At 35.6% G+C, this 12,721-nt stretch overlaps 1 protein-coding gene across 1 annotated transcript in view; it reads right to left on the bottom strand.

Moving 5' to 3' along the window:
- The window catches only part of LOC121429849 (probable E3 ubiquitin-protein ligase HERC4), a 36,408-nt gene that overhangs the window by 5,800 nt on the left and 17,887 nt on the right, over nucleotides 1-12,721 (bottom strand). Inside the window, exons 12-20 of the mRNA XM_041627094.1 lie at nucleotides 12,292-12,443; nucleotides 11,422-11,514; nucleotides 9,938-10,030; nucleotides 8,219-8,407; nucleotides 5,763-5,861; nucleotides 5,215-5,336; nucleotides 4,181-4,342; nucleotides 2,664-2,838; nucleotides 1,240-1,342 (exon numbers count right to left, since the gene is read on the bottom strand). Coding sequence (XP_041483028.1) covers nucleotides 1,240-1,342; nucleotides 2,664-2,838; nucleotides 4,181-4,342; nucleotides 5,215-5,336; nucleotides 5,763-5,861; nucleotides 8,219-8,407; nucleotides 9,938-10,030; nucleotides 11,422-11,514; nucleotides 12,292-12,443 — 1,188 coding nt within the window. The remainder of the gene's footprint in view (nucleotides 1-1,239; nucleotides 1,343-2,663; nucleotides 2,839-4,180; nucleotides 4,343-5,214; nucleotides 5,337-5,762; nucleotides 5,862-8,218; nucleotides 8,408-9,937; nucleotides 10,031-11,421; nucleotides 11,515-12,291; nucleotides 12,444-12,721) is intronic.

The raw sequence follows: 12,721 nt of genomic DNA, 5'->3' as shown, positions 1-12,721 counted from the left end.
TGCATGAGCTGCAGTCTCGGTGCGCGAGTGCAATGGACAAAATCGTATGGATCCAAAATTGCACGATGAATAGATAGAAAATTGCACGGTTGATGACGTCATTGCAAAATGGACTGAATGAACGATATCAAACAACCAATCAAATCACAAGTATCTACCTAGGTGTCATATAAATGATGATGAAGATGTTGAAAACTATTTCAAGAATAATAACCCTCGTAAAAATAATACAATAATTTCAATAAGTATATTAATGATGAAAAATTTTCAACAATAATTAGAGAAATGATATGATCATATGATAATGAAATGACAATACAATATTGTTCATAATGATATGGTATGATGAATTAGTGAACATGTAACAAACATTTTGTCTTGTGTTAACGCAGTGAGATCTGCTTTATTACTGTTTGAAATATGGGCATAACGGCTGGTGATCCTTTTTTTAAGCACTAATCAACATCAATGAAACACCCACCAGACATTGTGTATAATGTGTAAGAGGTTAGGCTGTGATACAGGCATGAAAGAGAGAATTGGGGGATGAGCAAGAGTTTGGAAATGCAGGAGCCTCATGCCAAAGACATATCTCTTATCTTCCATCTTTCCCTTTATTTTTTCTCTCTCATTCTTTCTCGTGGAGCGTTGTGGCCCAGTGGATTAGTCTCTGGACTTTGAAACAGAGGGGGTTGTGGGTTCAAATCCCAGCCATGGCGTAATTTCCTTCAGCAAGAAATTTATCCACATTGTGCTGCACTCAACCCAGGTGAGGTGAATGGGTACCTAGCAGGAATTTATTGCTTGAAATGCGTGTGCGCTGTAATCTTAGTAATTGTGGCTGCCAAGCTACAGCTGGGGTAATAATATCCAAGTCCTTTGGAAGCACATAGAGACATTATTCATAATTGTGATATGTGCTATACAAGAACTGTGTATTATCATTTTTTCTTTCTAAATTTTCTCATCCTGCATTCCAGTTATCTTCTGTCTGCTCTTTCTTGGTATTTATTTCCTGTCAGGATATTGCAAGTACCGGTGGATATTCATTTTTTTTATACTATTCAACAAATACAACATTGTATATTAACCTATGTTTTTTATTATTATTTGCTTTGATCATATCGTGACTCACTAATTTTACAAATTGACCCCTTCAGTGTATGTTAGTGCTGGTTATTGAATATTTGCATGTAAATACCAATAAATAAAGGAAATAATAAACGATAAATCACTTACCGAGAAACTTTCTCTTCATATCATCATCCAAGGCATGAAATACCTGCCAAAACATTTTGATGGTTGGATGAAAGGCGGTGTACGGATCTACATACTTTGTCGACTGATGATAGAAACATTTAAAAATCGTACAATAGTAACATGGGCCAATGTTCAATGTATTCATTACATTTCTTAAAAATAACCTGTCCAGCAGATTTTTTCACGAAACCACACTTTTCATTGACATTTTCTTCTGATCACATACTTGTGTAAAGACAGAGACATGCATTGATTGAAGCCCTTATACCAAATCAAAGAGGCAGTAAACTTTTGTGATGATCTAGAACACGCATATCAGCAGAGGGAAATTAATTTCATACTATAACAAGAAAGCAACAGAAACCTTCAACTGTTTTGCACTCCTTTTCACACATGATTTTGAATAATAATCATTTGAAAGACTCTAAAGCTATGTGCCCTTTTCACAAAATTTGCCATTTATGACAAGTATACAAGCAAGAGTGAACTCAAATTATTATTTTGCATTTTCAAGAAAAAGGGTATTCATATATAATACATGGTAGCTTGGACAATTCATTACAATAAAATCAAACCTTTAGAAGCCAATTTTTATATTCATGTAATCATCATGAATTACCACTGAAAGATTATAAGCCATTTACATAATCCATTTTATATTCGTTAAAACAGTATGAGCAATATGCTTCAACAGAAGTGAATTTACATGTATGTACCCTACCACATGAGCCATTAATTGGATAGCCTTACCTCCAACATATAATTATAGAGTGATTGCAAAGTCCCAAATTCGTCTGGTATCTAGTATGTACCTGGCTCGAGGTACATACCTAAACCCATGAAAGCTCTTTTAACTTCTGAAACTGGCAACTTTTCTAGTTGTTTAACACATTTATCATTTCTTTTTTATTTAATTTTTGTATCACCACGCCGATTTTGTCCCCCTATTTGGAATTGAAGCTTGGGTACACACTTCGTAATTCCGAAGGTTCGTAATTCTGAAACAAGTTAATTGTCTATACCTCGATGTTCGTTAATCCAAAAACGCAAAAGGGTTCGTTAATCCGATAACGTAAAAGGGTTCGTTAATCTGAACATTTGTGGCATTATTCCGAAGGTTCGATAATCCAAAAACAAAATAAGGAATAAGGTTCAATGTTCCGAAGGTTCGTTAGTCCGAAAACGAAATAAGATTCGTGAATCATTACATTTTCGGACTAACGAACCTTCGAAATTACGAACCTCACTTTTTTTTCGGACTTGTGAACCTCTTTTCGATTTCGGACTTACGAACCTTCGGAATAACGACCTTCACAATATCCGAACCTTCGGAATTACGAATGTATGCGCACACTCAACTCCCCCCCCCCTTCCGACTTACAATACACTTGGGTCATATTTACCTCTTCAAGTGCTTTCCAATCGTAATACTTCTCTCCGATGACAAGTGTTTCCAGTTCGATAGGTCTAAAAATTTCATAGTCAGCGGGACGAAAGACCTTGTGGACTCCTCGCTGGAAGGCTTGGAATTGGGATGGCACCAAGAACTCTTGGATCTTCTTTTCCACATAGAGATGTCTGCATTACCCAAGAAAGGAACACAATGAAATGGAAGATAGGGATTGCCAGCAACAGTATTCAATGATTTCAAGGCATTTAATCACAAAATAAGGACTCATCCACTCCATGCCAACTACTGATCCAATCGTTTTCAGCCCCGTCTCACACGGAGTCGAGATCGCTTCAAATCAAACTCAAATTGCAACTGACTTAAAATTCCTATTGGTTAACTTTATAAGACAGGGAGGGCCCAGGTATTGCCTTTGCGGTCAAAAATCCACCCATATTCTGTTATTTTGGGGGACTTGCTGCACCGTGAGACGTAGGCCTCATTCGTGTTAATGCCGTATGTAGCCTCATTTCACTCAAAATGCCCCATTATTTGTCACATTCATAGGTGTAATTTCTAATGTTTAATTTCTTATATATGCACTGTCATGTCAAATTGTATGTTGATTTGTTAAATGTATAAGCCAAAGAAGGGACTATTTCTAAGTACATACTGAATGTCAAATTGACTAATCTATTGGAATTTAGTTTAAATGAATATGAATCTGTCATTGTGTCGGGAAAAACTCCCATGGAGAAGCTACACATTTCATTCACCCCCCCCCCCCCAAAAAAAAGAAACAACTAGCAAAGTACTCGCCCTTTTTTTTCTGGAGAATCTTATATCATCATTTGTCTTGACCCTTCACAGCATACTTTTCCGCTAACCTTACCTTTTTGAAAAATGAACTTTGATCAACTACCTCAAAGCTCGGGGGCCACTGTCATTAAAAGATGGACATCATGATCAAACACAAAGTCATGTAAGAAGGGTTGTTTTCACAATCAAGTGATATGTATATGTACACAAACAGCGAAAAGCGTATCAACACGGCCAAAATCAGGAATACTATTTAAGCCTGTACCTAAGGGGATTAGAGGGTTCAATCAAACCCCCTAAATTTCAAAAGCAATCCAAAAAGGGAAGGAAGGGTACTGGAGGCATCATTCACGATGAGAAAAATAACATTGAGATCAAAGAATTGTTTCTTGTTCAGAGACCTTTAATATAGTCCATACAGCAGCATGACGTCCAACTTGTAGTGACACATCCTTAAACAGAATAAACCCCCAAAATATTTCCTCTGACACCCAACAACAGGGGGTAGATTTATAAGAATTGACAAGACTCATTTTTCAAAATACAATTATCAATGAGCTGCGACTCACTCACAACTTTCCTAGTGAGATTTCATTATCCTCAGGATATGACTTTTTCTTTTTTTTATTGCTCATATCAAGCTCCAACTATGCTAAATATTTCAAACTCCGCTTTCTTTATTTATGATTTCTTTTTGCATGCTGGACTTACACATTTTCTTTTGTGACTTCTACACTCCTCCCATCCGCCAACTCCAGATCGTCACCATAGCAACAGCCCATAATATACTCTTCAGTTCCATTTAGTAATTTGGACATTTGTTCTGCAAAGTCCTGGTCAAGCTCTCTTACTTCTTTCAGCTGATTCTTTGGACTGATGAAAAACAAAACACATTAATTGGGAGTGGCAGAGAATGTAGATGAATAGCAGAGAAAAAAACAAATGAAACTTGTACTTTGTCATGGAATAATCACTTAGAAATACTTCATAAATCACTTTAAGAATATTATATTTTTATCATCAGCGCTTTAGCTACAATGGACCGAAGTGGTCAGGCTCCACCGGCACAGAAGACCTCTGACCACCACTCATCATGAGTACTACTTCCGTCCACCACTGATTTCGAATGAAAATTGTTACAGAACTAACTCCTTGCAAGCAGGAATTGCACTTGTGTCCATTTCCATCTTTAATCATGCTTTATTTGCACAATTTACATTAAACATTCTTATATTTGATGAATATTTATTTTCAAAGATTGGCTGTCAGATTGTTAATACATTATTATCACAATCATCAATATAACATCCCACTCCTGCCACCAGTACTAAAAACACATATAGGCCTTTTCACATAGAAAAAAAAGACATTTTCATATTAAGCATAATCATGATTTTTCAGCACTAAAGCATTCTTTGTATTTGTTCTTATTTAAAATATTTGGGCACACACACAATGGCAAGTAATAGATAAAATCTTAATAACCTTTGCACTATTGCAAACCTAGAATATATACAATTCTAGTCATCATCAAAGATATTTATGTAGAATTAAATGCAGGAGACTGAAAATGGGAGTGGCATGGTTTAAATGAAGGCAAGCCTCAAAAAGAATTACAGATGTAGAGTAATTCTAAGACAGACATAAGTGATCAAGGTTGATGCCAGGTGGTGGCTGCAGTCTAGGTGCAGGAGGACAATAGTGATATGACAACAAAATGGGAGTGTCTTCTCCAAGATACCTACCCTTTTCCCAGAAGCTTGGCATACAGCAATTGTGGAAACGGTAATGGAACAATTGCCTTGTTGAACAATGAAAGTCCAAAGAGTAGACCAAATATCTCGGCTAGCTGAGAGTCCCTGCAGTCCTGTTCACATTGGTAATAATACAATTTAAAAAATTCACTCTTTGAGAACGTTTAAATTGGAGAATTGTTGTGGTAATACTAAGACGAATAAATCTGATGCATTCTTTGCATTTTCTGAATAAGAATTAGGAATCACAATGAAAATAAACAATCAAGCTCAAACTTACAAAAAACATGATAATAATGTACTTCACAGATGAGTCAAAGAGAACACCAATACGAAGTGATCACACAAGTTTTTATCTATATTTTTATCCAAGTCTCTTATCTATAAAAACTTTTTTTTCTGAAATCCGTAAACATTATTTAAATTTGCAAGTTGGCTTCACATCACGAGAAATTTCCATTTCTACTTTTATTTTTCTGAAGGAAGATATACCCAGAAAAAATAGACACGTAAAATGCCACTGAAGCAAAAGAATTTACCTTTTGAAACCAAACAACTGGATGATCCTCATTGATACGTCGGACAAGATCATGCTTTTGCGGATCCAGAAGTTCCTCAAAGACAAGCCTGAAAAAATCCTGTTTAAAAAAAGAAAAAGAAAAAAATCATGTAGAAGACTTATCGGAGTTCTGTCCTTTACTCACCCCCCCCCCCCCTCTCACTTTCTTTCTCTGTCCATCTGATTTGCAAGTTTTGTGCATAAAAATTATGTGACCTACCACCCCAAAACCACCAATAAGTCGCCAGGTAAAGGTTCTCTGTAAAAAGCCAAGATAGCAATTTAGTCTCCAAAAACTAAACATTAGGAAAAAAAGTTATCTGAAAGACCAATTCTTCTTAACACTGTGAAAATTTGAAGTTGTGAAGTTGAATATTAGTAAAGATACAAGAGTTTCTAGGACAATACTTTTTCTGACTGCTTGGAAGTTTCACTGAGATTACACAGTATGCACTCTCATGCTTGAGTGAACCCAAACTTTAAACCTTGTTTTCTCCATATTTGTTAAGCTCTTGCTGAATTTCCTCTGCATTCAATCAAGTACACCGTTATTGTTGGTCAATTTCAACATATTACATATCAATTTAAAGCTTAGGAAGTGAATTTTCAAGCTCAATAAAAATCTCAATATTCATTTTGATCGACTCATTGTTAGTTTTCGGGTGGCAGGTCACATATTCACTTCCTTTAATCAATGTTGATAAAAGGTACATATTCTATGAATACATAAAGATCAAATGAGAGTAAATTACCGTAAGGGCACTAGTATTCAACCCGTTTGGAGAGTTTCCTCAAATATATAGAAATATAGAATTTACCTGAATTTCAGGCCCGTCCTATTTCCAAGAGCAAATGCTGGTTATTCTTTTTCCATAATTTTTTTCTTCAACCAGTCGACTGTGCGCACGGGCGATCAAATTATACGGCGATGGTTTTTGGCACTAGTATTCAATCCGTCGGCACTAGTATTCAACCTAGCGATTTAAGATAGCCCTGTCTCTCAATCTGCCCTTGTCCCATCCGGCTATGGACTAGACCATTTGAGATGAGACCAAACAGGGAATTAATCAAAGCCAGAGACTTACATAGATCTAGATCTAATTTGGCAATCCAAACCCTTTTGAAATTTGCTAGCTATCCTCACTAGGTTGAATACTAGTGCCATTCAGTGCAAAAGGCCATCGCCGCATAATTCGATCCTCCGCACATACAGTCGACAGATTGATAAAGAAAATACCAACAACAGATTACCCGGGAAATAACAAAGGTATGAAATTAAGATAAATTCCCTATTTCTAAATATTTTCAGGAATATGTCAAAATCTTTGAATTATGCCGGGTTGAATACTAGTGCCCATACGGTACATGACGCTGAGAATGTTCTGGGACACATAGCGATTACTCGTTAATTTGAAAGAACAATTCTGATTAGTTCCTAGTGAGTCCACTGAGGAATGTGTACATGCAACGATGATCATGATAGGCCATTTCATTTAGCGATTAATTGCTGACTTTCGGGTAACAGGGCCCTGGTCATTTCAACATTGGAATGGGTCCTGTCTCACAAAGTTACGATTGATCCAATCAATCAAAATTCTATGGAAATCCATCAGTGTCACAATTTTTTCTACAAAAAATTAGCAAAATGTCCTTTGTAAACAAAGGAGAACACACCAAATTGTCAAGAAATCAACGAATCTATGGATATACATTCATATCTAAAAAAAATTTTTGAAACAAACATGCATTTTATAAGTTGACTTTCCTGGCTTTCCATAGTTGTGATTGATCCAATCAATCGCAACTCTTGTCTTCTAAATTTGGCAAATTGTCACTGGTGCATCAGTATGTTCTCTGTTGCTTACAAATGGAGGGTGTATGTGCTCATTGGCAGAGATATAGAGCCCTTTGTGTCTTTCCCATTTTTTTCTTCAAAATTATGACATATTTAAATCAAACTTAAATTGTGATTAACCTACAATTGATATCTCTTTACTACACAAATATATATTAATCAAACCTAATTTGTGAGTAATCTATATGTGTGTGGTGAAGAGATATCAATTGTACATGTAGGTTAATCACAAATTGAGTTTGATTTGATTCTATTGCAACTCTTTGTAAGATAGCACCCAGAATTGATCTACATGCATAATAAAGTGACAGATTCAAATATCTAAACTATGGAAAGAAAATCTATGTACATCTACATAAAGAATTTGTATGTCCATTTAGAGCACTCCTAAAACATGGCAAGTGCTTCTGTATATAAAAAATTTCAGAATGCTTCTCTTTTTTTAAGTTGCTTATGAATGGGCAATCCATAGACTCTAGTCTCCTAACTAAAGAATTATGATGTTGATAGCTTTCCATACTGAAGGATGATTGAACCAATCCCAGCTGAGAATAGATAAGGGCCCTAAATGCATTACATACCATACTCAGTGCTCCCTCATCAATACCAGCTTCCTCTTGAAAGAAGACCTGAAGGGGTTGGTGAAGCGAAGAACTCTCGTAATGTAACATCTTGGCGAACTGCTCACGGACACTTGTCCCAAAAATATCCTCCCGTCTCACAAAAACCTCAAGTCGATTATCGATGCATAGCCAAGGGTTAAAAGCACGCTGGTACAATGAATTGTAATTGGGAATAAAATTATTTTAAAGTAAATTGAAAGTGCCAAGCAATGAACAGATACATGTAAGAACAAATATGCAACAAATATGCCTTTCTTATTATTACTATCTCTAAAGCTGTTGATTCATAATGATACTGATATAGGGTGGTATTCTGATAATTAAAACAAGATTTAACCCCAGTTTAAACTCACATTTTAAGCCAAACTTTTAGGGAAACCTGGCTTTATCATTTTTATTCAATATTCATAATGTACCACTTACATGTAATCAATTAAAATTCAACATATTTTCTAATTTTTCTATTCTTCCCATTTCACAACTAACAGCATGATAAGAAGAATTTTAATTGGTGAATAAGTCAACAACTGACACTCCATGAAATGGATTAATTTAACTCGGGTTTTACTAAACCATGGCTATCAGAATACCTGCTATAATGTCTAGAAATGTTCCCAATCATCCAGGCAGATTAGATCATGAACTAAGTGTGAAACTTGTCAACTGGACTTGCTTGTATTTTCTATTGTGACTTTTCACTGCCTCTCCACGATACTGTATCAGGCAGAATGATCATCAGGGGAAATTTGCTGTCCCAGGCTCAATTTTGAAAACACTGAGGAATCCAAATTGTCAAATTAGATCCAGTTATATAGGTTGCGATGTAAGCAACTTTGGAATCCGGATTGCGAAAGTGGGAAGGTAGAGCTAGGTTGCAACGTACACAAGCCTTCTCCTGGATAAGTGATGGCTCCCCCCTTTCCGGTAGACGGTCTCTTTTACTTCCCTCTCGAACCACAATGCCTTTTGATCTGATCTGTGGTTAACCAGAGCTTTGACAACAATAGGGTGCCGAGTTCAAGAGGGAGGTTATCTACTTGAAAAGGGAGCAGCCTTCTTTAACTGAGGAAGGGCCGACATCGATCACAACTTTGCAAGCCAGATCTTACAATTTTGTGATTCAAACGATTCCTAAATAAATGCTACTACAACTGTTACCACTACTACACTACTTACAATATTTATCATGATAATAATCATCATCACCACCATCATCATCATAATAATAATGATTGTCATTATTACAATTATTACAATTAATAATAATGACAATAGTGACAATAATGACAACTAGTGACATAATAATAATAACTATAATAATAATAACAACAATAATAATGATATAAATTACAATAATAAGAAGAAAACAACAACAACAAAGAGAGGTAATTGTTGTTACAACAATTTCCTCTCTTTCTCTCAGTCTCATGTTCTCCAATGTAAAAACAGATGTCTCAAAGCTACTACAACTGTTACCAAAACTACGCTACTTATAGTATTTATCATGATAATAATCATAATCACCACCATCATCATCATAATGACTGTCATTATTATAATTATTACAATTAATAATAATAGCGATAATAATAATAATAACTAGAATGATAACAATAATAATGATATAAATGACAATAATAATAAGAAGAAAACAACAATACTTATAACAACAATTACCTCTCTTTCTCTCAGTATCATGTTCTTCAATGTAAACACAGATGTCTTGAACTCCAGGTCCATGAGGAAAGGATAAGATGCCCAGAAAGAACCCTGGAAAAAAAAGTAAAATGGGTAGCCATTTGCCCCAAAATTTTGCACACGGGTCGAGAATTATGTAATCTACAAAGTTGTAGGCTAAATATACAAAAGTCCTTTTACTTTTTTTTATCAATTAATTCATGCTAATTTATGCAAGATATCATTGATTTTGGTTTTTCTCACTAAATAAAGCCTCAGGAATAGCAAGTTTTGGTACCAATGTCTTCCATAACTCTTTCATCAATTCCTGAAAGAAAAAAGGAAAAAAAAAAGGTTGTGGTAATTATTTCTTACGTATTTCTTTGGCTGTAAGGGTGTGCAAGAGGCTGTGTGTGTGTGGTGGTTAATTGAACTATTTGAAACAATGTTACTAGAAAAATGTTTACAGTCATATAGAGAAAAAATAGTGAAAATTTCAGTGACATGTGTAAACGTAATACGACACCCACACTGTAGTTCCAATCTCCGTAAATTTGGTATCAAAATGTGTGGGAAGGATCAGATAAAAAGACATGAAATTTTGTTTCAAGTATTAAGGTGTACCAACAAAAACAAGACAGGCACCCTCCCCTCCCGAGTATAAGGGTTAAGGATAAATTAATGTCCGGCCCCTAAATTGCGTGATTTGCTTTGTTTCAGTTGTGGGATGATTGGTTTGATGATTAATTTACTGTTTCATTTGATATAATGTGTATGAAGTTGCCCTGTTTTGTTTTTTCTTTTTTTCCCTTGTTATTTATTCAATGTACTTTGTATGGAAAATTTTGTTTTTCATGTACTGTATCTTTATTGTTTATATGTCACCATGCACTTGTCACGAGCTCTGCTTACTGAGTTGCGACCTCCACTGTATTGTTAAATTCTAGAAAATGTATTAATGCTTTTATATTTGGAAATAAATGTTGAATTGAAAAAATATGGAGTGGAGGGACATTGGCAGTGGAACTAAAAAAAATTCAGGGGGAACACCAAAATTTTTTGACAAGCAAAAAAAAGAAAAAAAAAGGTTATCAACAAAAACTTTAAGGGGGGACCATCCTCCCACCACAAATTTAGGGGGGGGGGACAGGACCCAATCCTTGTCTTCAATAGACAATGTCCACTCTAAAATTCACAATTTTCTTACATTTCTTTATACTTCAATGGAGTTCTTTATAATTGTTTTTGTGTAATCTTATTCTATACAATTCAACCATAAATTGGGGTCAGGAGGACTTATTTGGCATTATAAACAGAATCCATGACAAACAATAATTTCAGTTTCAGTATTGGTGAATGGGTCTACTACATATAAGTATGTGTTAAGCCCAAAACGATACGTATCCAAAATATTCATGATCATCTAGGTTATCTCTTTGTACTTTATTCAAATATATTAGAACACAAGCTATTCAGTCACCTACTTGGTACATGTAGTTCTCTGGACTGAAGGCAACTCCGTATAACTTTGGGATGTAGAACGTCTTAATGGATAGAATGTCATGCTGTTGGTTGATCTGCAAGAAAACAGAACGAGTGTGGAGATAAATGACTTGCATCTTGTAGAGAATAGCGAGCTTTTGATATCTGATGCAATGCTTCTGTGACAAATAATCATTTGCAAACATCGGAAAGACAGATCTTAGCGCTTGAAAAATATATCATTCCCATTATTATAATTCTAATTATAATTATCATTATACACTTGTTTGGCAAAATGTGTTGCCATTTGAAGCTGGCAAGATTTTAACTCTCAATACTTCTTGCATTGTGTGTCACTTTCCTCACAATGGTTGGTGCAAATTTATCACCATTTCAAATCTTCAGCATGGGCATAAGATTTAATCAACTAATTAACCCTATCAAGGCCGGGGGTGGGGGGGGGGGCTCTCTGAGGCAACATTTTGTAAGTGCATGTCAGACCCAATCTTGCTGAAAAACGTGATTTTGTGTACAAATGCAATGCAAATTGTGTGTAAATTTCAAATTGATTTTGGATATGCCATTGTCCTAAAACAAATAGAATACAAATTCTTTTAGCCAGGAAGCTCTTAAAACTTTGTTTATACTATTACATAAGATGGACAGCAGCTGCAATCCAACTCCACTGCTGTGGTCATTAGCCTGTTGCAGTGGTTGTCATGTGTTGTAATGAGCTGGCATATATGAGAAGGTTTTCATTGGTTTCAGTATGCCAATGGAAAGAAAACAACAAATGGTTATTATTAAGTTTATTTGCATAATTTGCAATGTTGAACAATTTCCTATTATACAGACTAAAATATAAATCTCACCTCATTTAGAAAGCTGAGAACTTTCAGAAAGGTCGAAAAGTTTTCCCTTTCATATGCCCTCCTATTCTGCGCACCGATCAGGAATGTGAGTGCAATTCGGTATGTTGTGATGGCACGTCGAAATGACATTGGTTCGTATTTCCACCAACGACCTGAAAGACAACAAATCAATTACCTTTTTTGTCTCGCCCACCAGAGGTGAAGGCGAGACTTAGGGATCCAAATGTCGTCCGTCGTCCGTCACAAATCTAATGACACATAACTCCACAACCGTAAGGTGCTTTTCAACCAAACTTGGATGGTAGATGGACTTGGGGGACCTGCATGTTATGCTGCAGTTGGAGGTCACATGGTAAGGTCAAAGGTCATTTTCAGGTCAAGGTTAAAGTTTACATGCAAGACTCTCTTATGACACCTAACTCTGCAACCG

The sequence above is a fragment of the Lytechinus variegatus genome, chromosome 16, assembly GCF_018143015.1.
Source record: "Lytechinus variegatus isolate NC3 chromosome 16, Lvar_3.0, whole genome shotgun sequence".
Classification (NCBI taxonomy): Eukaryota; Metazoa; Echinodermata; class Echinoidea; order Temnopleuroida; family Toxopneustidae; genus Lytechinus; species Lytechinus variegatus.
Note: the sequence above shows the minus strand (reverse complement) of the source record. Positions and strands in the feature narration are given on the sequence as shown.